The sequence below is a fragment of the Macaca mulatta genome, chromosome 3 (genome assembly GCF_049350105.2).
Source record: "Macaca mulatta isolate MMU2019108-1 chromosome 3, T2T-MMU8v2.0, whole genome shotgun sequence".
NCBI lineage: Eukaryota > Metazoa > Chordata > Mammalia > Primates > Cercopithecidae > Macaca > Macaca mulatta.
The window spans coordinates 9,024,380-9,051,478 of NC_133408.1; the positions used below are offsets into that span (position 1 = coordinate 9,024,380).

The 27,099-nt window shown below is 42.9% G+C and overlaps 1 protein-coding gene across 9 annotated transcripts in view; it reads left to right on the forward strand.

Annotated features, from left to right (window-relative positions):
• Positions 1-27,099, forward strand: part of ERG (ETS transcription factor ERG) — a 284,991-nt gene that overhangs the window by 231,522 nt on the left and 26,370 nt on the right. For all 9 annotated transcript variants that reach the window (XM_028845324.2, XM_028845325.2, XM_028845326.2 and 6 more), the window contains one exon: positions 11,112-11,263. In XM_028845324.2, the coding sequence (XP_028701157.1) occupies positions 11,112-11,263 (152 nt within the window). The remainder of the gene's footprint in view (positions 1-11,111; positions 11,264-27,099) is intronic.

Consider the following 27,099-nt stretch of genomic DNA (forward strand, 5'->3'; position numbering starts at 1 on the left):
TAGAGACACTGATATAACCCCAGCACCTGGGACAGTGCTTGGCCTAGAAAGATGCTCCACAAATATTTGCTAAACAAAGGACTGACTTGAGGGGCCCCAGAGCCAGATCACTGAAGAGAATCTAGGGAGGGGCTCTGGACTGTGACAGGGATTAAGTTGGACATGGACAGCTTGCATTTCTGTGTGGGGGAGAGCACTCTGGTAACAGGAGGGAGAAAGCTTTGGAAGTGAAGTTCAAGGACACTTCACCAGCATGTGACGGAGAACGAGGGGCTGAAAAGTCATGTCCCGGTGCAAGAGGAATTCAGAGGATTCGGAAGGAGGATGGCTCTAGGAGAACAGGTAGATTTTCAACAGGATTAGGGGGTTTGCCTCCACTGACTCAAAGAAGAAGACGTACTGATTTCCACAGTTACATTCTGACTTGCCTTGGACTTTCTCCAAGGAGTGGGCCCCTGCTAAGTGCTCTGAAGTGAGGGTGAATCAGATTTAATGTGGCCAGCAAGCTTGGGGCTGTCCCCCTGGGATGTATTCAGTGCCGTTCTTGGATAAATGAGGCCCATTCACACCCACAAGGGCTGAGGCTCCATGCTTGTCAAGCTAATGGCCACGGCTGTGCCATTTCATTGCGGGTTCTTTCCATGACGGAAACTGCCTCGCTGTAAGTAGACTCTGATGTGAGAAAACCAAAGTCAGATGCCAAGTTTATTTTGTTTTTCAAAGACTAAAGACCAAATTTTACATTTCTCAGTATGCTTTTTCAGGAATATTAGTCCCCACCCCCAACCCTGCTTTTTTTTTTTTTTTTTAAAGGGGTGTTATGTATGGCGATAGCTCAAGGAAGCTTTCATCTTGGACTTATTTAATCTTAAAAAATTAGATTGACTATTTCCATAGTGGTCCAGCTCCTGGCCTGATCCTCACCTCCATCTTTTTGGGCCTGCAGTCAGAGTCAGATGCACTCCCACTCGGCTCTCTCGTCATGGGGACTTTCTTTCTGGTTTCCTTTTGCACTTACGAATGTTTGCCCATCATCTGTGTAAAACATGCACCCTGTTGGGCACATCAATGAAGTTTTGGGGAGAAGCATAGAATGCTTAGCTGCAAATCGAGGTGACTATTTCTTTTAGACCAAACTTATCAAAACCTATTTATATCTCCACATAAACATTGCCACCTTCCAAGTCTCCCACGGGGCCCCGCCTTGCTCCTTCGTGGCTGCCCTGCTCAGCTCACATCTGTAACCCTCGCCCATGACTGTCTTCAGGGCCACTCAGAAGATGTTCTTTTAGAATACTTAAGAGTGATGAAATTAAGTTTTCTGAGGTTCCATTCAATGGTGCTTTAGGTCTATGAAAGACTTCTCACATGGATTTACCAAGCAAGGGCTAGAGTGGGGAAGTGAAGTACTTGGAGTTGAGACCTTGACTATCTAGAGTCAAATCCCAATTCTTCCCTACTGGCTGTGTGATCTTGGGCAAGCTATCCAACCTCTCTGTGCTTCATCTGTAATAAGGCTCCTGCTTTCAAGTATTTCTGTCATGGAGATGTGCAGATGAAATGAACTGACAGCAACAGCTGACACCTGGCATGGTCATGTGCCAGGCACCATGTTAAATGCTTTATCCATATGTTTATTAAAACATAAACACATGAAAAGAGTCTGGAGCCATGCTCATCATTAGTCAACAGTGAAATACTGGTTGGAAGATTAACCAACTGAGGCCTGGAAAGATATTTTTACCCACAATGCCTTTGGTGCTCTTGGAGACATAAGCATGACCCTATTTAACATTGGTAAATTGAATTTAAAATCTAGAAAGTAGGGGTTTCAGTGCAGCAGCTCATGCCTGCAGTCCCAGTGCTTGGGGAGGCTGAGGTGGGAGGATTGCTTGAGGACAGGAGTTAGAGGCCAGCCTGGGCAACATAGTGAGACCGTATCTATACAATTAAAAAACAGCCGGGTATGGCAGCATGTGTGCATAGTCCCGGCTACTTGGGAGGCTGAGAAAAGAGGATCGCTTGAGCCCAGGAGTTTGAGATCGCAGTGAGCTACAATCATACCACTGTACTCCAGCCTGGGTGACAGAGCAAGACCGTGTCTCTTAAGAAACAGTAAAATAAGTAAAATCTAGAAATTTGGGAGTTATGAAACTAGAGGCATATATAACACTGCATCTCTCAAGGTTTTTTCATATTTTAATTACTGATTTTTTTCATGTTTTTGCACTGACTTCTCTGACAGGTCTGATCTTTCCAATAGCAGCCAGTATGGAGGATAGGCTGGGGACATGCCGTCTCCAGACCTCTGTGGATGGCAGCATGGGACCACTGTGTACAGGGAGTGTCCTACTCTGCCACCAGCTCCTCCTGGCACTGTGCGAGATGGTCTTAGATGTATTATGAGATGTTGGGAATGATATTGTTTACTGCATAGCCCAGTTTTCTTCATGAGAAGCCCTGAGAAAAACCCTCAAAGCTTAGCCCAGGGAGAGCTTTATTTCTGCTGAATAACTGGTTTGTAGGTAGTTTACTAATACCTCAAACCTTGTCATCAGATGCACTTCCATCTTTGCTTTGGTGAGTAGAAAGCTCAGAGCTGAATTGGTATCCTACCTCAGCAGGTTAAATAGTAAGCTTACTCAGTGGGCTGCTTTTATCTCTTAATTCCTTTTTGGCCCTTGTTTTCCACTCATTTTTATTCTGTTAATTATTTATGTTATTATTTTGTCTTATATGCATTTTTATAACCCACCTCAAACTTCACATAGCTTACACACAGGTAGAGGAATAACATATGCTTAAAACCACTCTACATATTTATAAATAGAACTCTGGAGTTTCAGAGGAAAATTACGAAGCCCCTCCCTAAAAAACTGTTAACGAAGGTATACTCTTGTTCATCCAAGTGGTTTCCAGACAGTCATGCCCAGGGGCTTGGAAACGGGGCTTCTTCCAGCCCTCTGATTCAGTAACCCTATGAGAACCCAACTGGGCTTAGCAATGTGTCTGCCTTCTCTCCTTAATTCAAATTTAACAAAATTTCCAATGTATTTGATATTCTTTGCCATGTCCTTTTATCATTAATTCAGAATGCTAGTATGTTTTAAGAAGTCAGTACTCATGATTTTAAATGATTAGAACTTAATTCTCCAACTGCTATTTAAGAGAGATTATTGTTTGAAGCTCAATAAACCAGTTTCATTGGGCACATCTCCAGTGCTTTTATTTTCATCACGAAGGTTTGGTGTCTTCCTACACTATTTCTATGTTCCTGTGAGTGACCACAGTTATGACCAAATGCCATGGAAAAGTGTGAGATTGCTGCAAAGGTTACATTTCTCAAGGAGTGTGGCCTGTAGTCCCAGCTATTTATAGGGCGGCTGAACCAGGAGGATCGCTTGAGCTCAGGAGTTTGAGACTGTGTGGCCCCAAGGGTGTTGCCAGGGAGTTGTGAAGTGTCATGGCTCACTTTTTAATACCCCAGCCATTGGGCCATTGTCCAATTCTTTCTCAGAATTCTGAACCAGCCCTCCCATCTTGGGGACCCCTGGCTAACATGGAATTTCTCCTGCTATGAGCAGAGGGAAGTATCTGTCTTCCCAGCTCCTGTTTACTCTTGTTGATGCCACATATTGCATAGGACCATCAAGACTAATGCTTTGTGGGTGACAAATAGAACCCAGAACTGAAAATGTGAATTTGAGAGTAACAGTTCATGACCAATAATCCAAAAGCAAATGCAACAAAAACAAAGATAAATAGATGGGACTTAGTTAAACCAAAGTTTCTTCACAGCAAAAGAAATAATCAGCAAACAGACAACCCACAGAGTGGGAGAAAATATTTGCAAACTATGTGTTTGACAAAGGACTAATATCCAGAATCGTCAAGGAACTCAAACAAATCAGCAAGAAAAAAAATAAATAATTCCATCAAACAATGGGTTAAGGATATGAATAGACAATTCTCAAAAGAAGATATACAAATGGCCAGCAAACGTGAAAAAAACGCTCAACATCACTTGTTATCAGGGAAATGCAAATCAAGACCACAGCATGATACCATTTTACTCCTGCAAGAATGGCCATAATTAAAAATAAAAAAAACAGATGTTGGCATGGATATAGTGAAAAGGGAACACTTTTACACTGCCAATGGGAATGTAAACTAGTACAACCACTATGGAAAACAGTATGGAAACTAGTACAACCACTATGGAAAATAGTATGGAAAACTAGAAGTAAAACTACCATTTGATCCAGCAATCCCACCACTGGTTATCTACCCAGAGGAAGTGAAAAAGGCACTTGCACATGCATGTTTATAGCAGCACAATTCACAATTGCAAAAATGTGGAACCAGCCTAAATGCCCATCAACCAATGAGTGGATAAAGAATATGTGGTGTGTGTGTGTATATATATGTATATATATATGTATATATGTATATATGTGTTTGTATATATGTGTGTGTATATATAGATATATATACACATATATACACACCATGGAATACTATGCACCCATGAAAAGAAACAAAATAATGGTGTTTGCAGCAGCTTGGATGGAGTTGGAGACCATTGCTCTAACTGAAGTAACTCAGGAATGGAAAACCAAATATCGTATGTTGTCACTTATAAGTAGGAGCTAAGCTATGAGGACACAAAGGCATGAGACTGATACAATGGCCTTTGGGGACTCTGGCAGAAGGGTGGGAGTAGGTGAGGGAGAAAAGACTATACATTGGGTACAGTGTTTACTGCTTGGGTGATGGGTGCACAAAAATCTCAGAAATCACCACTAAAGAACTTACTCATGTAACCAGACACCAGCTGTTCCCCCCAAACTATTGAAATTTTTTAAAATGACAAAATGATTTTCATTTGTCCTCAAAGGAATCCCTGAGAGCAATATCTTGAACAATGCTTATTTGCAATAAAGAAATTTCTACCCCAAACAGTAAGACAGATACATTCAATATTTACTAAATGATTATCTGTTTGACAGGCACCTGCTGAATAGCCTGAGAATATTCTCAGGAACTGCTGCAACACACATATGCAAGCATGTGTATGTTTAAAAGGTTTGTATGTGTATGTTTGAAAGTATGGATATGTTTAAAAGGTAACTAGATCTTCATTTCAGGAAGGCATCGGGGACTCCCTGACCCGTACACTCCTCTGGTTTAAAGTGTACGTTGCAGCACTCATCCTGACACACTGTCCTGCTTCAGGACTGTTCATTCCCCGCACAGCATGCTCTTTGCCATGTGCACAATAAAACAATGCCTGGAACCTTCAAATCTGAGAATGGAGAACACATGGTCCTCTATGCTGGGCAGCGCTTGGTGCAGGTGACGTACCAAGCGGTTTGTGGGAACTTTTTCCCTGGTGATGTGTGAGCCTCGGAATGCCCGGTGAAGGTGGGGCTGCAGTGGAGTAATCAAGACACACATTTGTGCAGTGTGGGTCTTTTCTTATCACACCTGGGCACAGAGCCAAAAATGTATTTATAGTGAGACTTTCAAATGAACACTTTGCAGTTCTCTGAAATGTGGTAAAATTTCCTTTTCTTTTGTTCTTTTTTTTTTTTTTTTTCCGAGACAGGGTCTTGCTCTGTTGTCCAGGCTGCAGTGCAGTAGCGTGATCTCGGCTCACTGCAGTCTCAACCTCCACAGGCTCAGGTGATCCTCCCACCTCAGCCTCCTGAGTAGCTGGGACTACAGGTGCGCCACCATGCCCAGCTAATTTTTGTATTTTTTGTAAATACATATTTTATGTTGCCCAGGCTGGTCTTGAACTCCTAAGCTAAAACAATTCACCTATCTTGACCTTTTGAAATGCTGTAATTATAGGTGTAAGTCACTGTGCCTGGCATCCTTTCCTTAAGTAAAGCAGATATCTTTGAAAATTCTTTTCTTCTCCAGGAATCACCCCTCTTATTTGCATCTCATGTATGTGCCCTGCTTGTGTCATATACATGCTCTTCAGGGAATGAACCGTCCCAGGGTAGGACAGTATGTCAGGATGAGTGCTTCAGTGTACACCTTAAACCAGAGTAGTGTATGAGTCAGGGAGTCCCTGATGCCTTCCTGAAATGAAGATCTAGTTACCTTTTAGAGGACATTGTCTTGCCTTTACTTTGTGGAGTCATTCTGTTCAGGGTCAAGAAGCAGGGATGGAGAGTTGGGGCCACCCGCACTGAAGTCTCATTCTACCTCCTCCTGGCTGTGAGTCCTGGAGCCAGCCCCTTGTGTTTTGAGTACTCAGTTCACACCTCTGGAAAGTGGAGATGATGCCAGCAACACAGTTCGCTGTGGTGAAGATTGATAACTATTGAGCTCCCAGAACAGATCCCAAACATGTTAAGGCTGCTCTTTTGTTGTTAAACTTTGCAAGAGAAGGCTGGGCTCAGTGGCTCATGCCTATAATCCCAGCACCTTGAGAAGCCGAGGCAGGAGGATCACCATAGGTCAGGAGTTCGAGACCAACCTGGCCAACATGATGAAACCCCATCTCTACTAAAAATACAAAACTTCGCCAGGCGTAGTGGCAGGCACCTGTAATCCCAGCTACTCGGGAGGCTGAGGCAGGAGAATCGCTTGAACTCAGGAGGCGGAGGTTGCAGTGAGCCGAGATTGCGCCCCTGCACTTGAGCCTGGGCGACAGAGCAAGACTCCATCTCAAAAAATAAGAAGAAGAAGATAAAAATGAAAAAAAATTGTAAGAGAACTAACAAGGGAAAAAGACTAAAAAGTGAGAGTACAACAACTGGGGCCTGCTTCACCGATATTTGTTTAATACCCGGTTGAAGTCTAGCACTTCAGTGACCCTGTGGCGTTACCATTTCCTCTCTTTGGGGTTGGAGGTCCCTCAGAGTTATTACAAAAAAACACTTGAAATAATAAAAAAATGTGACTCTATCTTTCTCTAAGCTAAAACAAAATGCAATGGAAAAAGAGTTTAAAAACATTACCCTAAAGGTGCAAGTTTTGAAAATGGGGTCTGATGGCCTCATTCTGCCGTTTTCCACAATGAAAGCTGGGATGGGAAAATCTAATGAGATGAATTGGATGTTGTTGCAAAATGAAAACAGAGTAGCTTTACTGACCATTGACCCCATTTTAAATATTTACTCATATTTTTAGAAAGCTCTCACAAAATGCATTTTAATAGTTCATCATATCCAGATTTGATGAAGGATTTTTTTTTTTTTTGACAGAATCTTGCTCTGTTGCCCAGGCTGGAGTGCAGTGGCACAATCCTGGCTCACTGCAACCTCCACCTCCTGAGCTCAGGTGATCCTCCCACCTCAGCCTCCTGAGTAGCTGGGGTTACAGGCATGCGCCACCATGCCTGGTGACGTTTTTGTATTTTTAGTAGAGACAGGGTTTCACCATGTTGGCCAGGCTGGTTTCGAACACCTAGCTTCAAGTGATCTGCCTGCCTCAGCCTCCCAAAGTGCTGAGATTATAGGCATGAGCTGCCGCAACCAGCCTGAAGGATCTACTTTAATGTCATAGGGAAACTCTTGTGATCTATGCCTAGAGTTCTTGTCCTCAGATATGAAAATTAAACTATAAAGAACTAAAAGAAAAAAAGGGGTTGGTCTGAAGGGTTCAAAATCCACAATGTCCCCTGTTTCTGTAATCCTTTTTTTTTTTTTTTTTTTAACATGGAGTCTTGCTCTTGTTGCCCAGGCTGGAGTACAATGGCAAGGTCTCGGCTCACAGCAACCTCCACCTCCCTGGTTCAAGTGATACTCCTGCCTCAGCCTCCCGAGTAGCTGGGATTACAGGCGTGTGCCACCAAGCCCGGCTAATTTTTTTTTTTTAAGTAGAGACAGGGTTTCTCCGTGTTGGTCAGGCTGGTCTCAAACTCCCAACCTCAGGTGATCCGCCCACTTCGGCCTCCCAAAGTGCTGGGATTACAGGCGTGAGCCACCACACCTGGGCTGTTTCTATAATTTTATTCATCTCTTTGATCTTTTACTTTTCAAATGGTTAACTGCATTGTTGGAAAAGAAAGAATTAATGGGGCCTGGTATACAGCAGGCACTTAATAGCAGTTGTCTAAATGGATGAGTGAATGATTGAATCTGAACAAAGGTTGTCTAGATTTTATAGTTGTTACTTGAGTTACTCACATCATCTGGGTAAAGTCTTTATCCTAAAGAACCTAATCCCTCTTAACTTCTCTTCCCTAGTAACTTCTCTCCTTGAGACAAATATACCAAAACATATACCGTCTACTCAACTGATGGAATTTTCCAGAGGAATAGGAAACTCAGTGTCAAGTGAAGACACTGTGTTTTGATATTAGGATGGGTCTTTTAGAGATAAATGTGTGAAGCCAGGAAAAATAGCATCAAGAGGAAATAATGCATGTGTAGGCAGCGGTGGAAATATTCAGGATCTACTTCATGGGAACTCAGACCATTATTATTTTAAAATTTCCTTCATGTTAGCACAGCTGTGAGGATGCCATCAGGCAGGGCTGTGCATTCCAGGCCTGTGGTAGGGCCTGAGTCCTGCATGACCCTGACTCTAACCTCCATCCGCAGATGGCAGTCTCGGCTCACCCTCTTCACTGCCAACACCTAAGAACCCTCCATAGGCTTCAGACACATTTGTAAGTGATGCTGAGAACAAACCTATATTTTCAAGTTCCCAGATGCTAAACCGACACTGTCCCTTCCTGTCCACATCCCAGTTATGACTTTCAGGTGTGGAATGACCCGCTCCATCTCACCCCGCTCAGAAAGTGCTCCCCTGCCTCAGGTAGTTTTGACCTCCTTAGACTTGAAGTTCACATCCATGCCAAGCCCATAGTTCTTTGATTCTCCAAGTTCCCTGCAGAACTCCAACTAACAAGATGTGGAGGAGATAAATGAGGGTTCCTTGGAGGGGATCCCACAACCGGAAACACTGGGATAGAAATCTGAAATCCAGAGAGAGTGAAGGTTCCCAGATTCCCAGGAATTTGAAAAATATACGTGCATTGGATAGAGCCTGAGAGGCATTTCTGGAAATCCACCTTAGACAACAGACCCTGAATATTAATACTCCTCAGCTACAGTGACCCTGGGTTAGCCATCTATGCGTTAGCCATCTAAGAAGGCACTGACATGTACATTCTGTTTTCTGCTTAAGCTGGATTTTCTTTCCCTCTTTCCTTCCTTCCTTCCTTCCTTCCTTCCTTCCTCTCTCTCTCCCCCCCCTTTCTTTCTCTCTCTCTCACCCCACTCTTTCTTTCCTTTCTTTTCTTTCTCTCTCTCTCCCCCCCTTTCTTTCCTTTCTTTTCTTTCTCTCTCTCTCTGTCTTTCTTTCTTTCAAGTTTCGCTCTTGTTGCACAGGGTGGAATGCAATGGCGTGATCTCAGCTCACCATGACCTCCACCTCCCATGTTCAAGGGATTCTCCTGCCTCAGCCTCCCGAGTAGCTGGAATTAAAGGCATGCGCCACCATGCCTGGCTAATTTTGTATTTTTAGTAGAGATGAGGTTTCTCCATGTTGATCAGGCTGGTCTTGAACTCCTGACCTCAGGTGATCCACCCGCCTCGGCCTCCCAAAATGCTGGGATTACAGGTGTGAGCCACCGCTCCCAGACCTAAACTGGATTTTCTTTTTGGCATTTCCCTATCAGATGCGATTTCATCCATTTCCTGTAGCTTTCATATCTCACTGTTTAAAATGGTTTCCTTTTCTTTTTCCAGAAAGGTAGGTTTGACTTTATCCAAATGACAGTGACTGCCTTACTAACAGCAGCCCTGTGACCTGTTGCCCAAGGTCAGTAGTCAGTAGCTGACCCCTCTCTGCATCCACACAGTTCCTTCCAAATCCCTTTCCCAGGGGTCCTCTAGGACTGCTGGAGTCCACTCCCATGAGGCCTCCCCTAGCGTCGTCCCCACCCTTCTCTGCCCTTCCTGTCTGCATCTAAGCCTGGAGCACTGTGAGTCTTCAAAGCTCCGTATGTAAAGATTGGCTGCAGGGATTTGACATTCAGCAGCAGGATTTCATTCTGAGGTTTTGAAAAGGAACATCGTTCCAGGATAAACCTCGCTGAGCAGCGAGTGTCCCTGGTGCCGCCTCTCAGCATCTGTCTACTCTGCCTGTTTACTCACACCGCGAGAACAAAGAGCAGTTCACTGTTCCCTGCAAGTATTCCCAGTCAGTCGTCACAGACGGAGTTCTGACATGACAGTTTCTGGAGGAGCTGCTTAAGAAACAGAAGCCAGGTGGCAGTTCCGCCTCCCTTGTGCGTGTTCTGTGTAGCCAGTGTGGGTACTGTCCTAGCCTGTGCAGGCTGCCTTCACAGAGCCCCACAGACGGGCTGGCTGAAGCAACGGGACTCGAGCTTACATGCTTCTGGAGGTTGGAAGTCTAAAATCAGGCACCAGCAGGGCCAGTCTCTGGTGAGGTCTCTGTCCTTGGGTTGCAGATGGCTTGGCCACCTTCTTGGTCTGCCCTCACATGGCAGAGAGAGAGAGAGCTCTGGTCTCTTCCTCTTCTAAGGGCACTAATCCCATCATGGGACTCTACCCTCATGACCTCATCAAACTGAATTACCTCCCAAAGACTCTCTCTCCTAATACCATCACATTGGGAGTTAAGCCTTCAAACTATGCATTTTGGGAGGACAGAAGGCAAGGCACTGTATCTGGCTTTTCTTTTTTTCTTTTTTTTTGAGATGGAATCTTGCTCTGTCGCCAGTCTGGAGTGCAGTGGCGCGATCTCAGCTCACTGCAAACTCCACCTTCCGGTTTCAAGAGATTCTTCTGCCTCAGCCTCCCAAGTAGCTGGGACTACAGGCACACCACCACGCCCAGCTAATTTTTGTATTTTTAGTAGAGACAGAGTTTCATCATGTTGGCCAGGATGGTCTCAATCTCTTGACCTCGTGATCCGCCCGCCTTGGCATCCCAAAGTGTTGGGATGACAGGCGTGAGTCACGGCACCCCACCTGTATTTGGCTTTTCACACTTGTCCTTTCTCCCCCAGTCTCTTCCGCCTTGCCCTTCTTTGGTTCTCTCTGTGTGTTGTGAGAAGTTGCTGGAGACGTGCTCTTTGGTTGCTGTTGTAATGGAAGGACATTTCTTCTCCTCCTCCAGGAACTCTCCTGATGAATGCAGCGTGGCCAAAGGCGGGAAGATGGTGGGCAGCCCAGACACTGTCGGGATGAACTATGGCAGCTACATGGAGGAGAAGCACATGCCACCCCCAAACATGACCACGAACGAACGCAGAGTTATCGTGCCAGCAGGTCAGGTGCCTACAGCTTCACTGCCCTCGGCAGATCACAACTTCCCCGAGGCTAGGCTGAGCCTCGGGGAGCTCTTCTCTCCAACCTGTGGCATTGATCACATCTCCTTTGCCCAGAGCAGGGCTTGTAAATGGGAGCTGGCAGAGGTCTATGTATGGGGACATGTTCACGGATTGACAGCAAAGCGAGAAAAATACATTTGTTTATGTACTTCAGAATTTAAAAACATGTGAGACAGCAATATGTAGCCCCAGCTCTTTATTTTGCCACGTAGAGAAAAATACACAGACTACATATGGAGAAAGACAGAGAAAGAGGATGTCCAGGCAAACATGCAGGCTTGCTTGTGCACACACACATATGCACACATCTGTGTATATCTATGAAAGGTGACCTTTCTAGGGAGGAATTGCCCCTTCTTGGAGATTATTGTGCCAAATATCCTGTCCTTCATGAGGTGCTATTTGTGATAGATGATAGACTTGTTTGTTTTTAAAATTATCTTATCTGGCAAAATAAACATTTGGGAGTCATATATTGCTGTCTTACATGTTCTTAAACATCTAAAATTCCAGCTATCACTGGCCTGTAATACAGATTCTAATAACCAGAGTAACTCTTTACCACAAACAATTCAAAACCAACCCCAAGGAATAGTTCTCAAACTTGAAAGACATGCCAAGAACTTATTTATTTAGCAAACTAAAGGTAATAGAAAGAATGACTTAAAGCTCCTCAGAGGATGCATGCTACATAAAAACCAGAAATACAAGAATAACAGCAACAGTCGGCAGTCAGTGAACACTTACCCTACAGGAGGCATTTGGATAAACGCTTTAGAAACATGATCTCAAAAAAGCAATCTTTGTAAATGGGCATCTTTCTCGTGATTTCCCTGATGAGGAAGATGAAGTTCAGAGAGGTCCACCAACTTTTCTAAGGGCATTTGGCTAATAAGAGGCCAAATTAGGACTCAGGCAGGTCTGCCTTACTGCTTTAGTCTCTACCTGTTGGCATTGGATTAAATCTCAGCTGCTTACAGCGGTTTCTGTGGGTTCCCTCCTGTTACTAGTTTCAGCCATCCGGTCACCCTGCAGTCCTGCCTCAGGGATTTGAATGTGGCGTTAGCTCAGGCTGAAACCCTTGGTTCCAGGTAGTTCCATATCATTTTCCTTCACCAGGTATCCAGGCCAATGTCATGGCCTCAGGGAGGCGGGTCCTGAGCACTTCCATCTAGGATTGCTCTCCACTTGCGGCTGCCAGTCTCCTGTTGGCCTGATTTTTCTTGATTTCATTCATTCCCATCTGCCAATATATTGCATGTTTATGTAAAAGTTTTCTTATTGTCCAGCCGCACTGGCTCACACCTGTAATCCCAGCACTTTGGGAGGCCGAGGTGGGCGGATCACGAGGTCAGGAGTTCAAGACCAGCCTGGCCAACATGGCGAAACCCCATCTCTACTAAAACTACAAAAATATTAGCCAGACGTGGTGGCAGTCGCCTGTAATCCCAGCTACTTGGGAGGCTGAGGCAGGAGAATCGCATGAACCAGGGAGGCAGAGGTTGCAGTGAGCCAAGATTGTGCCATTGCACTCCAGTCTGGGCAACAAGAGCAAGACTCCATCTCAAAAAAAAAAAAAAAAAAAAAAAATTTCTTATTATCCTCTTCCCTGAATAGAACGTAAGCCCCACAAAGGCCCTATCTCCAGGGCCAGTTGCAATGCCCAGTATGTAAGAGGTGCTCAGTGAATCTTAAGGGAGTGGAGAATGGATGAACGGATGCCTCACCACTGAGCTGCACTGCACAAGTTACTCCTCGTTGCCAAAGTAGCCAAGGGCATGCATGGGTGAAATCTGCACAAACTCAATTCTCCCTTGCTCCTGGGGTCACCTAAATTCTTATCTGTGAAGTGTGATGGCAAACAGGTTAGATTACCTCCATGGTGTGATTTTCCCTTTACCAGAGTCCGATCATGCCCAGTGAGCTTCTGTCACCTTCTAGACAGAAGAGTTCAGGAGTGCAGGGTATTTCACAAAACATCTGGCCTGGATTTATATCCTGGGTTTCACCTTAGATTTGTCACCATGTGGCTTTCAGCAAACACGTGAAGCTGGTTCAATGCAGTGGGGTGTGAAAGGGGCCATCCTTTGGGGTTGTGCCTGATTTCAAAGCATTTTCTAAGACTTATAGGAGACACTGATGGTAGATTCCACGTGTGCTTTAAGAAAGGGAGAAAACTGTCCTTAGTATTTACTGAAAGGCAGTTGACAGGTCCAGAGGCCATGCATTTGGTTTGATCTTCACAATGCAGCTGTATGCCTGAGGACTGCCTCGCTTGCTGCTGTGCCTCGGAACAGGGGGCTGTTCCTGTTGGATGGGAAAAATAGAAACACAAATGTCCCAGGTGCTCATTTCAGATGTGTGGCACATAAGAAAAGCTCGAGGGCTGGGATGTGCCTGGAGGAGAGGCGGGAGGGCAGGGGCGTGTTGTCCAGACACTGGCTGGGCGTGAACAAAGTGAAGTAGACACCTAAAGGAGGCCCCCTAACCCATCTTACCCTTTGCCCTCCTCTTTAAGAATATAATTTCTTCAAAGGAGACAAAGTGTTTAGATGTCAAAGATGAGAGAATCCATCTGAGGGGGCCTGCACTGAAGATTCTTTGTTCAATTGCTCGTTGAATCACAGACGTAACAGGTAATGCATGGTACCATATTTTAACTGGTGAGGCTGTATTTCCATGAGGCCATCAATAGGATTTGATATCATAAATATTCTTTTCAGTAGGACCAGACTTGAGTCTTTCTACACTAAGGAAAGTATTTAGAAAATAAGAGAGATATTTGTGTGGGGAAGAGAACAGAGAATCAACTGAAGTCAGAGCACTCAGGACTTTTTTATACATAGTAGGTGCTCATCAAATGTTAGCTGGATGGATGCAAGGATAGCTCTGCAAACTGGCTTATATTAAGCTTTGATGTAAAGGCTGTTTCCCTTCTTCTGAGCGAAGTACTCTTCTCTTCAGCTCTTTCTTCCTTCAGTTGCTTCATGCCAGTGTAGGCAGTTATTCTGTTAATAGTGTTTGTAAGAGAACTAGTTGTGGCTGATTTTGCAAGTTGTGAGTCTTTCAGTTATTGGTCAAGCTTCATGTATGTGTGCTCATACACAGAGATGAACACACACGCGCGCACACACACACATACACGGAGCTTCATTGCACAATCTGGACAATTTTCCAATGTGACCATGAGGTTGCAGGACCTCAGGAAGCTGTATCAGCTGCTGCATCCATCTCCATGGTATCCAGGCACCTCACTAAGGCAGAGTTGGGGCACAGAGTGCCCCATGTACACAAAAATATTTATCCAGACCTGGTTCTGAGTGGTTCACATAGTCCTTACTACTTAGAGACATTGCTTGGCACTAATGCAAACCATGTGGATAGCTGAATGAAAAAACAAATTAAACCATTAGTTATTCCTAAACATTTGTACCATCGTCAATACATGCCAGTGTTTACACACTAGAAATAACAGTGGTCCTAATAAACACTGATGAGAAAATCTGTACTGTGTAGAGACTGAGAGATAGAGCCACAGAGGAGCTGGGAGGCTTCGTCCGTGTTCAGATTGGGTTCTGGTACCTGGAATCCAGTTTTGAGAAGTATTTCCCTCATCCCTGCTTTTGAGACTCATGATCTTGAGTTATTAAAGAAGCCCATAAAAAAGTGTCAAAAAAAGCCCATAAGAAAGTGTCAACTAGAAAACGTCCCTAATGAATAAATGTAGATTGTCATTTGATATATTTACACTGCCTCCTATTTCAGAACAGATTTAAGAAAGCTCACGTAGATACATATGAAAGAGCACGGTAGAATCCACTTTTTAAAAATAAAGGAATGTGGAGTATGAACTAAAATAAGAGTTTAACAGAGAGAATAAAACCAGGAGTGAGGTTTACATGCATGCATGTGTGTGTGTGTGTGTGTGTATTTTTAATTGCAATTTTTAAATATTGCAGAATTGCAAAAGGTAGGTGTTGTTTGGCTTCGAGGGATCATCAGGCAGTGTGAAGGGGGTAATTCAGTGTCCACAGGATAAAAAGAAAGCAAATGTGAAAAGATGGTCCAGCTATTAATTCCGAGTCTGGAGGAAGATGTGTTCCTCTGTTTGTCCTAAGGAAGATAGGGGGAGTCATGAGCAAAGCGATCAACCAGTAGTGTCACCAGGCATTCTGGGCAGCCCTGGTTTGTGCCTGTTGTTCTGGCAAGACTGTTGATTGTGCCTTCCCGAAGGGTACTGGTTAGGCCGTGATTCACATCTCTGGTTTTTATCTATGTATTTGGTGCACGTATCTATAAATCTAGGTGGATCTCTCATAGGGCCGGGCAGTTTCTTGCGTTGTTGTAGATTCAAGTGTCATTCAGTGAAACCAGTTGTGATAAGAGCAGTCTGATAAGTGTGTCACCCCCCATGCTGGTTACTTGGCTCTTTTATGGCCCAGCGTAATTTGGAGGTTGACTAGAAAATGTTTTTCTTTTTCTTTTTTTCTTTTTTTTTTTTTTTGTTTTGTTTTTGAGACAAAGTCTCACTCTTGTCCCCCAGACTGGAGTGCAATAGCACAATCTCAGCTCACTGCAACCTCTGCCTCCCAGGTTCAAGTGATTCTCCTGCCTCAGCCTCCTGAGTAGCTGGGATTACAGGTGCCCGCCACCACGCCGGGCTAATTTTAGCAGAGATGGGGTTTTACCATGTTTGCCAGGCTGGTCTCAAACTCCTGACCTCAGATGATCTGCCCACCTCGGCCTCCCAAAGTGCTGGGATTACAGACGTGAGCCACCGCACCCAGCCTAGAAAGTGTTTTTCAAAGTATGGTCAGAACCACTTGCATCAAGATTACCTGGAAAATTTATGATTAAAAATACACATTTCCTGCCAGTCATAGTGGCTTACACCTGTAATCCCAGCACTTTGGGAGACCAAGGAGTTCAAGACAAGCCTGGACAACATAGTTAGACCCCATCTCTACAAAAAATTTCAACATTAGCCAGGTGTAGTGGTGGGTTCCTGTAGTCCCAGCTACTTGGGAGGCTGCGGCAGGAGGATTCTTTGAGCCCAGAAGTTTGAGGCTGCAGTGAACCATGATTACACCACTTCACTCCCACCAGGAAGCCAGAGTGAGACCCTTTCCCAGACACACACACGTGCGCACACACACGCACGAACACACACGCACACGCACACATGCATACACACATGCACACGCACGCACACACTTCCAAATGTTCCAAACCTGGGTGTGGGGTTGGAAATTTTACATTATTGACATGCTTATTGTATCTGCAATTTTCATGTATAATAAGGTTGAAAAGTTCTAATCTAGATAAGACAGAAGATATAAATTTTACTTTAATAGACTTGAATTATTTTTAACAAAGATATAGTTTATCACTTTTAGAAGAGGCGAGTAGGCACAAAGGAAGGATAGAAATGACGAACAGTATCACATTAACATTCCAAAAACAATTTAAATGAAGAATCACTCCTTGTGGTAGTTACTGTTACTCTTTAGGTGTTGGCCGTGAACATGGAGATGTGCTAACCAAGTGGCTAACAAAGAGGAAGGCACAGTCTCCATTAACTTTTCTTAAAAGTTGCAAAATGCTGACCAAAATGCAATAGGACTCTGGCTTTAGCAGCTTATAGCATTTTGAAAGATTTTTCTTTTTCTGTTATTTATTTATTTATTTATTTAGAGATGGAGTCTCGCTCTGTTGCCCAGGCTGGAGTGCAGTGGCATGGTCTCGGCTCACTGCAACCTCTGCCTCCTGGGTTCAAGCGATTCTCCTGCCTCAGCCTCCCGAGTAGGTGGGATCTCAGGTCAGCTAATTTTTGTAGTTTTAGTAGAGACAAGGTTTCACCATGTTGGCAAGGCTGGTCTCAAACTCCTTACCTCAGGTGATCCACCCGCCTCAGCCTCCCAAAGTGCTGGGATTACAGGCGTGAGCCACCATGCCCGGCCTCTTTTTTTGTTTTAATTCCCTAAAATAGGTGCTAAAGTGTTGAGCTTTTCGAATGCCCCTGCTTCTATTTTTTTTAAATAACTCACTTTCAGCATAGATCCTTGCAATAATCAGCAATCTTAGAGATAAAGAGTAGCCACATTCATCTCTTCACTGTATCTCTTCACTTTCTTCATTATTTATTAATTCATTAAACTCTTACTGTGTTCCATTCACTATGAATAAAAGCTCTAATGAGATTTAAAATCACCTTTTCTTGCCTACCAAACACGTGTGGCTGAAGCTACATGATTTGTGTCTGACTCAGACCCCCATGCTAGGACCCTTCTATTCCATTAGAAAGCATTCATTGAGTTCCCATTACTCTTAATCACCGAGGAGATGACCGAAGGCCGTCAGAAGTAGCTGACCCACCCATGTGGGGTAAGTAGTTTTTGATGGACAGAAGAGTGTGTGATTGAGAGCCCAAATGAGTGACTCAGACCAGTGTTTCAGAACATGTGAGGAATGAAGATTGGTATAACAGGACGAATCAAGAAAAGCTTCATTTATACCCATGATGATGTGATTCCGAAAGCCCTTTGCAGCCTCTGCCGTTTTCCTCTGCCACATCCCCAACTCACACGCTGCATTTTCACCACCTGGTGTTCTTGTCCCGGCGGTTCCCTCTGGAATGCTCTTCCTCCTTCTTCCAGACAGCTTCGAAATCTGCCCTGTCAAGGGAGCCGTGCTTGATCCTCTGACAAATTAATTACTCCTCTTATGACATCTTACCAATTCTTTTGTTACCACACTTCATTTTGTTTCATGTTGTATTCTCTTTTTTTTTTTTTTTTTTTTGAGACGGAGTCTCGCGCTGTGTCACCCAGGCTGGAGTGCAGTGGCGCGATCTCGGCTCACTGCAAGCTCCGCCTCCCAGGTTCACGCCATTCTCCTGCCTCAGCCTCCGAGTAGCTGGGACTACAGGCGCCCGCCACCACGCCTGGCTAGTTTTTTGTATTTTTAGTAGAGACGGGGTTTCACCATGTTAGCCAGGATGGTCTCGATCTCCTGACCTCGTGATCCACCCGCCTCGGCCTCCCAAAGTGCTGGGATTACAGGCTTGAGCCACCGCGCCCGGCCTCATGTTGTATTCTCAAATGCACGTATATACTTACTTAAATATGGATATTCTGCAAAGGATTTGAGATGCCTTGTGAACTAAACTACTGATGGACTTGTGCCCAAACAACTTATCGAATAGGAGATAGGAATCAGTGCTGAGGCAGTTAAAAATACAAATGAGAAACCAAGAGCATGTGAGGGAAAAATGTAGCCATTTTGACCACAAGCTTGCCTAAGATGCTATACTTAAGTTTCCAGTATGGCTTTGAGCTTCCTGGCAGCCAAAATAAAAAGAGTTATTTGTGGAAATAATTTTTCCTTTCAAAAAAGAAGTTTCACAGGGAAGACAATGTTTATCTCAGTATAGAATCCTAAAAGAAGGACCCCTTGGGGCTACTGTGGCCATAGACACCCGACCATCGGCCATCTTCCTGCCACAGTTGCAGCACTGCATTTCAACAGCCTATTTCTTGTGACATCTTCTATGAGCGCTGAGTTACATTAGAGAATAGCTCAGCAGAGGTAGAGGACAGCCGCCCAGCATGAGTCTTCGGCAGTCTGGTTTCATGTAAAGCAGGGATCTTGAGTTCTCAGAGTGGTAGAGGGCTGCATAGTTTTCACATGATCCTCTTTAAATATTGACATTCCCAAGCTGGGCTTTGAAAGCCAGTGACTAACAAGTAATAGCACATACCCTCCGACCAAGCCCTGATGGCTGATATATTATGTTTTCGATCCTCTTTGCGTGAATTATTAATAAGCCTGTCTGTTCTATTAGATTGTAAGTTGAGCGAGGTGGTGATCATGCCTTTCGTGTTCTCAGTCACCAGACAACACAGCCAGCACTTGGATTCTGTGTGGAGGAGAGTAAATGTGATTTATTGAGTTAACGGTAATCTAGATCTAACTAGCGGGAATCGCAGACTCACAGGGGTTGCAGGATTCTTGGTGGTCTAAGTTCAGTCTTCCTTTAAACATGCGAAATGGCTGTCCCAGGGACACTTGCACAACTGCATGAGACCAGAGCCTAATCTCAGGCCTAATAAGAACCTGTTGGTGAAATGACTTCTGTCTTCATCTTTCTTTGTTACATCCCTGAACACACCCGAGGATCTCTTCCACTCTGTCGATGTGATGGGACATGCTTCTTTAATCTTCTGTTTAAATTCCTGCTATGCTCGAACAACTAAATAACAAAACCCACTAAAATAGAAATGCTAACATCAAAGTTTATTATATGTATTTTAAAGTTATCAGCTGAATCGTGGTTGAGGAAACCACCATTGAGTTAAATGTGAGGCTGAAATCAAATCATTTTTTTAAAAAGCAATGACAACTACTATCTATTGCTATGCACTCTTGTCAGGCACTTGGACATGCACTTTGTAGAAAAGGTATTATCTCATTTAAATCATGTGACCACCCTATGATGTAGGTACTCATTATCATTCTCACTTTACAGTAAAGAAATTAGAACTAGGAACGCTAAGAGAGTTGCCAAAGATGTCACAACCAATCATTTGAAGAGCCAGGATTCGAACCCAGTTCTTTCTAGTTCCAGAGTCTGGATTCTTCTTCCTAATAAGCTGTGCTGACAAAAATACCCAAGGGAGAACACAGGAATGGGATGAGAGAATATGTTTGTTAAATTGTTGTAGACATTCTGCAACAGCCTTTTCAAATAAGACTTAAGTAAATAAAGGAAGTGGAGAGGGAATTTTGCAAAATAATCTACTGTGTTGCCCAGGGCTGATTTTTACATTTCTACAGTGCTAATGGTGTTATCTGTTTTTCTTGAAAGTCAAAGAGAAGAATGGAATTGAAGACAGCTTAGATTTAGCATGAGCAGCTGGGTAGGTGTTAATGAATATACAAAAAACATGTTTAAAATAGGTGATTTCAGTTTGGTTCATCCTGTGTTTAAGATGCTTCTGGGACACCTGCCAGGCAGTGTGGTGGGCCTAGAGCTCAGGATGGAAAGTCCTTTATCGGGAGTCACAGCATTTGAGTTCTAAACTCTGCCATGTACTAACTGTGGGATCTAGGAAGTTACTTAATCTTGCTGTTTCTCAGGTTTTTCATCAACAAAATATGGATGATAATAATTCCTACTTCATGTGGTGCTGTATGGATTAAATATAACGATATGTGTGACATGCTTAAATAGTACCTGGGATAAAAAGTGCAGCTCTTCTGTTTATATTTGGGTCTGGCATCTGCGAGAGCACCCTGGGGACTCAAGATACAGACTGGCAGACACAGCTGCCTGTTACAGATTAAATTGTGCCTGCCTCACAAGATATACTGAAGTCCTAACCCCCAGTTCCTTAGAATGTGACCTTATTTAGAAATAGAGGTTTTGCAGATTTAATCAAGTTAAGATGAGGTCATTAGGGTGAGCCTAATAAAATGACTGGTGTCCTTACACAAAGGAGAAATTTGGATATAGACACACAAAGAGGGAAGATGATGTGGAAACACAGAGGGAGAATTCCATGTGAAGACAGGCAGAGGTTGAACTGATTCCGTTGCAAGCAATGGAACATTTAATTGCTGGACAGCACCAGAAGCTAGAAGAGGCAAGGACAGATTTTATCCATAGTCTCGGCCAGAGCAGGGCCTTGCTGATACCTTGATTTCAGACTTTGATCTTCTAGAACTATGACACGATGAATTTCTGTTGTTTCTAAGCCACCCATTTTGTGGTACTTGATTATAGCAGCCCTAGGAGAATAATACAGCATGCATGTTGTAGTTCAAACATGAGAGCAAATAAGAATGTCCAAAGATATCTATGGAGAGAGGTGAGGGGTAGACCAAGGATGAAACTCTGGGGATAGCAACATTTAAAGAGAAGACAAAGAAAGAAAACCCAGGCAGGGAGAAACCTTTAAGTGGATCAAGCCATTCCATTTCTAAAACATGATGAGTATACACAATGTTGTAATGGAATAACTAACGGGAGGCAACAACAATAAAAGAAAACAAAGAACAATAAAGATCATTATCCAAAAACAAGATGATTAGTTGAGAATGGTTTCATCCAGCGGAATAATTCAGTGTGTCAGAATGACAAAGCTATGTTTAGAGCCTCACAAAAATAATTTAGTCGTGTATTTTAAAATAAGATACACAGAACTGTAGATTCTCAAACAAGTTGAGGACAGGCACTCTTACCATTTTTGAATCTTTCATAGAGGATTATACAATCTGTATCAGTAATTTTTGACAACTGATTAATGAATAAATGAATGAAGTAAAGCATAACATGAGTTAGGATGATGGCTGCATTAAAAATGAAAACTATTCAAAGTAAATAGGTAAAAAGTATGCAGAGAGGGCTCTTGGTTCTAGTAAAATAGAGAGGTTACTATAAAAGGACCTGAAAAACATTCCTTTTGCAAAACACCTGGAATTGCTGCATAGAGTTTAATATCCTTTTAAATGCACAGCTGAGCTGGGAAGAAAGTCAGTGAACTCCTTAGGGACTAAAATAAGGAAAAAAGTGAGAATAGAGCAGAGCAGCACATTCTTATGTTGACACCTGGTTGTCCTATGTTGTTATAATGCAGAGATTTGGGTTTTAAAGGTCAACTAGGGGCAAGGAATGAAATCTTGGGCTTGCACAAAGCAGAGAATCAGAACTGAGCCTGTCATTACCCGAGTCCCCACCCCATACACACACCAGTGTGTGCCAGGAACTCTCAGGCTGAGAAATTAATAGAGAAAAATGGTCGTGGGCTAGTGATCATCTGGGAAACCTGGCAGAAGTAAATACGAAATCTTCATGGAGAGACACGTCTTCAACCTATGCTGTACAGATTCCTGCAGATAGAGACCTGCTAAAGATGACTCTGCCACCCGCAAGTTACAAAAAAACAGCTGAAGAAAAAATCTCTCCCGACCAAGATTTAACAGAAACAATGAACATGATTAAACCCTCAAGAAGGTTAAATAATTAAAGTATTGGATAAAGAGTATAAAATAAATAGATTTTTTAAATATTAAGGAAGAACATAAAAGAAGGAGTCAAAAAGAGAGTTTGTTGCTAATTGAACCTCACTTCAGAAAATAACAAAAGATTTAATTTTAAGGATGGATCCTAGAAGAAGGGAGTGAGATACAGGAAGGAAATCAGAGCAATGAAATTGATTAAGGTGAGGGTAGATCTAGAAAGAAATGGCTGTAAAATGACAACCACAGCCTCCTAAGTAGGGAGTAGAAAATTCAGTGGGGTAAAAATATGAGCGAACATTGTCATGTAAAATCAGAGATGGATGATTCAGGTATAAGCTTTCTAAATTACTTGCATTATTTAGGAAAAGTATAAATTCGATGATTAAACTTAGATTTTGTTTGAAGATTAACAAGAGAACTAGAATGTCAAAGAGCCAAACCAATACAAACAAAGAAAACTGGTGAATGAAGTGAAGTAGATCAATCTGATTAGACATTTGCAAAGGAGAAATAAAGAATGGACAAAGAAAGTTTAACCTAAAACACAAAGTAAGATGGTAAAAATCAGGTAGATCAGTAATAATAAGTGTAGATATACCAAATTTGCCATTAAAGACAGAGAGTGCTAGACTAGACTAAAAAATATTCCACAATCAGTTATGGGTTGTTTGCAAGAACATCTTGCACAAACAAAGATTGAGAGCTGACAGAATAAGATATGCTAGTCAAAATCAAATTTTAAAAAAGCTGACAAAAATAGAAATAGAAAGCAGACAAAATATACTTTCAGGCAGAAAGCATGACTGGATATAATTGAGGGTCATTACATAATGAAAAAAAGGTTAAATTCATGAAAAATACATAATAATGATAAACTTATATGTACCTAATAACATAGCCTTGAAATATGTAATGAACTGCAAAAAGGAATAGTCAAATCCACTTAGTGAGAGATTTTAATTTGCGTTTCTCAGTAATTGATAGATCAGTGACATTAAAATTAAATATACATTACCAATTGTTTTTTTCTAGAACTCTGTACTGCCAAATTAGAGAATATGCATTTCTTAAGCAATCAAGGAACATTTGTAAAAATTGACCATGCCCTAGGCCGCCAAAAGAGTAACAAACCGGAACTTTTTAAAGTTATTTTCAGCTGGGCATGGCGGCTCACGCCTGTAATCCCAGCACTTTGGGAGGCCGAGATGGGTGGATCACCTGAGGTCAGGAGTTTGAGACCAGCCTGGACAACATGGTGAAACCCTATCTCTATTAAAAATACAAAAATTACCCGGGGATGGTGGTGGGTGCCTGTAATTCCAGCTACTCGGGAGGCTGAGGCAGGAGAATCACTTGAACCTGGGAGGCAGAGGTTGCAGTGAGCCCAGATCATGCCACTATACTCTAGCCTGGGTGACAGCGCGAGACTCCATCTCAAAAAAATAAAATAAAATAAAAAGTTAATTTCATATAGACTCTAGTCACTGGCCAATGTGCAATAAAATTAGAAATCAACACCAAAACAATAAATGAACTCTATATGTAAGTTAGAAATTTAAATTTAAAAGGCTCAGAAACAGCCTTGAGGTAGGCTCTTTATTTGAGATCAAATTTCCATTTGTGATGGAATGAATCATTGCTCAAATTTAAGCCAGTTCTCTCTATTGGGCCTGCTTTGTAAATGTAACTTCTGTCCTCCTGAGGATGCAAGATGTTAAATCTTATTTTTGCAGGCTTATGAGTGTCTTGGACAGCAGATTGGCTGACTTGCCCAGGGCCTGGATTTAAAAACAAACACCTCACTAGGCTTGTGATATGGCTTAGAGGTACATTTTAGTTTTTATGTTTTGATGTTTTTTCATAACCAAGAATAATTTTTTTCTTTTGGGAAGCCAATATTTTTCATTGATATTATTTAAGAAAAATAACATTCAGGACTTTCATTATTGCCAGTTTGGCTTTTATTTAATCTTACTTTTATTCATTTCTCTAGAGGGGCCTCTGAAATAGGATGTTTGCCTGTGTGAGGCATTTTGTTTCACAAAGGCACAGTATGTCTTTGGCAATGCAGTACCTCTTTGCCAGATTTAAATATCTACTCAATATTTTCCTGGCAACAGTGGAACTCTACTAGGTCAGAGTCCTGTTTCATGGAAATATTTTTTTAAAATGTCAGCCTTCCTCCCTGCCTCCCACTGCTTATACCCCCACTCCCATTCCACATACAGAGCACATTAACAGTACAACTCTGAAACTCTGTGTGTAATGGTTTACTTTTATTTATGTTTTAAATTCCAATTTACTGAAGTAGATTTCATAATAACCATGTAACTTAAGATACAAATAAGAGGCTTCAGAGAGTAATGGCTTCTCCTGTTTAGCCTGTGCCATGATAGTTTACCATTTTGGTGTCCATGAAATGTAGAATGAAGACACAGATGTTTTCAAAACAATTGGAATGGAAGGCTGAAAATGAACAGCTTATCTTCAATGGCTAGTGATTCATCTGACAGAAGCGCCTCCAAAAGTTTCTTAAAATAAAATGATAAATTGGACTTTTGTGTCTTAAGGAAGAGGCTGCCTCTGCGATAATAGATTGTGTTCTTATTCCATTTTAGCGGAGTTTGCAATGCAAAATCAAGTGTGTGGATGCATTCTTTTTTTGCAATATGTTGTTGTTGGCAAAGTGCTTTCACATCCATTATCTCATTTACTTTTCTATTCCCTTAACATTTCATTTAATTACCCACAGAAAAATATAAAACAAATTCCAGAGAGGTTGACGTTTACATCTAGTAAATGGTTGAATAAGAATCCAAATGTGGGTATTTGGATTCCCAATAATGTCTTTTATTTTCATCACCAAGTTTTCTGTGATTGATGTTAAGATTTTTAAAAATTTCTCAGAAATTTTCAATTACTCTGAAATCTCTAGAAATGAAAATCCAGACTTGTTAGCAAGATACTCATGGGCCTTATTGATCTGAGCCCAGCTTTCATCCCCATCCTCATGTGCTGCTGTGCTCTCTCTGAAATCCTCCACTGCAGCCACACCAAATTTCTCTGTTTTTCTTATACATGTCGGATATTTCATGCCCATGTAGGATAAGGCTGGGCTAAGTCGTTCCCCTAAACAAAAGAGCTTCTCTCTACTTCTGTCAAAATCCTCATTGTTAATCCAAGCTCACTCTCCTGGTAAGCCTTTCTCGTTTTTCCTGGTTGGTGCTACCTCTCTGCACTTCCACTTCCTGCTTGGATCATGGATTCTTTTTTTTTTTTTTTTTTTTGGTTGGGGGGCGGACAGGGTTTTGCTTTTCTTGCCCAGGCTGCTGGAGTGCAATGGCGCAATCTCGGCTCATTGCAACCTCTGCCTCCCGGATTCAAGCAATTCTCCAGCCTCAGCCTCCTGAGTAGCTGGGATTACAGGCATGCGCCACCACGCCTGGCTAATTTTGTATTTTTAGAAGAGATGGGATTTCTCCATGTTGGTCAGGCTGTTCTCAAACTCCTGACCTCAGGTGATCCACCCACCTGGGCCTCCCAAAGTGCTGGGATTACAGGTGTGAGCCACCACACCCGGCCTGATCATGGAGTCTTAGTTCTGCTTTGTGGTTGTGGTCATAGCTGCCTCTCTCAGTGGATCCTTAGTGTCTCTCTTGGTCTTGGACACATAGTACTGGTGCATAGGGCTGTAGGCACAATACTTAATAACTTTTACTTGAATTAAATCTATCTTAGTTCTTATCCTATTTGAGTCATTTCTCAGCTCCTGAAATTTTTCACATTGTTTTATAGAAGAGAAAAATGAGGTCCGGTTGTAAAATTAAATGACAGGTTCCAAACACGCTGCTACCTGGAGGCAAGAAGTGTTCCTACCCAGGACAGAAGATCACACCTAAACGTAGGCAAAGGTGACGCCTTGACTGGGGCTTATGCTGTAGTCCCCTCCCCTTCCTCCTACACATGTGTGGTTGGGGTCAATAAAGAAGGAAGACAGGCCTACTGAATCTCATAGGAACTCGTGAGCCCCTTTCTTTGATTCCTGGCGTGACAGAAGCCATAAAGCTTTGCTGAGATACCATGGACTGTGGAGGAGACTAGAGAGACTACTGGGGCTCTCCGTGGAGTTAAAAGGTTAGGGCCAAAACATGACAGCCTGGACCCAGCGCACTGACCTGAACTCTAAAAACCATCATCTATAGCTGCAGCATCATTGCCTGGCCAAAGGAGTGGAGGTGGAGTTCAGTGTGGGCAGAGACTAGGTCTTCAGTCTTGTAATCACTTCGCTGCCCAGAGATTTGTTAAGTGTTTCCTCTGTGACAGCATCTAGGACATACGCCCAAAGGAGGTGGTGAGTGTAGGTGAGGGCACAAGAAGGTGCTAGTCCTTCATGCTGTGGGTGGCATGTGATGCAGGCATGGAGGCATTGGCTCAGGAAATGTAGGGTGGAGGGGGAATGGTTGGGAATGACACCCATGAAGACATTGGGACCCATGGAACAAAGGACTGTGTGCTTCATGCTGGGGAATCTGGGCTTTTCTCCTGCAAACTGTCCTCTATTGCAACACCTCCAGAGTGGGTCCAGGACAGTGGTGCGAGTGCACAGGAGAAAAGGAATGCCCTCGTTCCTTCTACCAAGTGGCCATGTTTTGTTTTTACCATTGTTTGCTTAGAAATTTATAGGGCAGAGGTGTGGAGATCAAATGCTAAAAGGATATGGGAGTGTTCTGACTTCATGTAATTTGCTCTTTG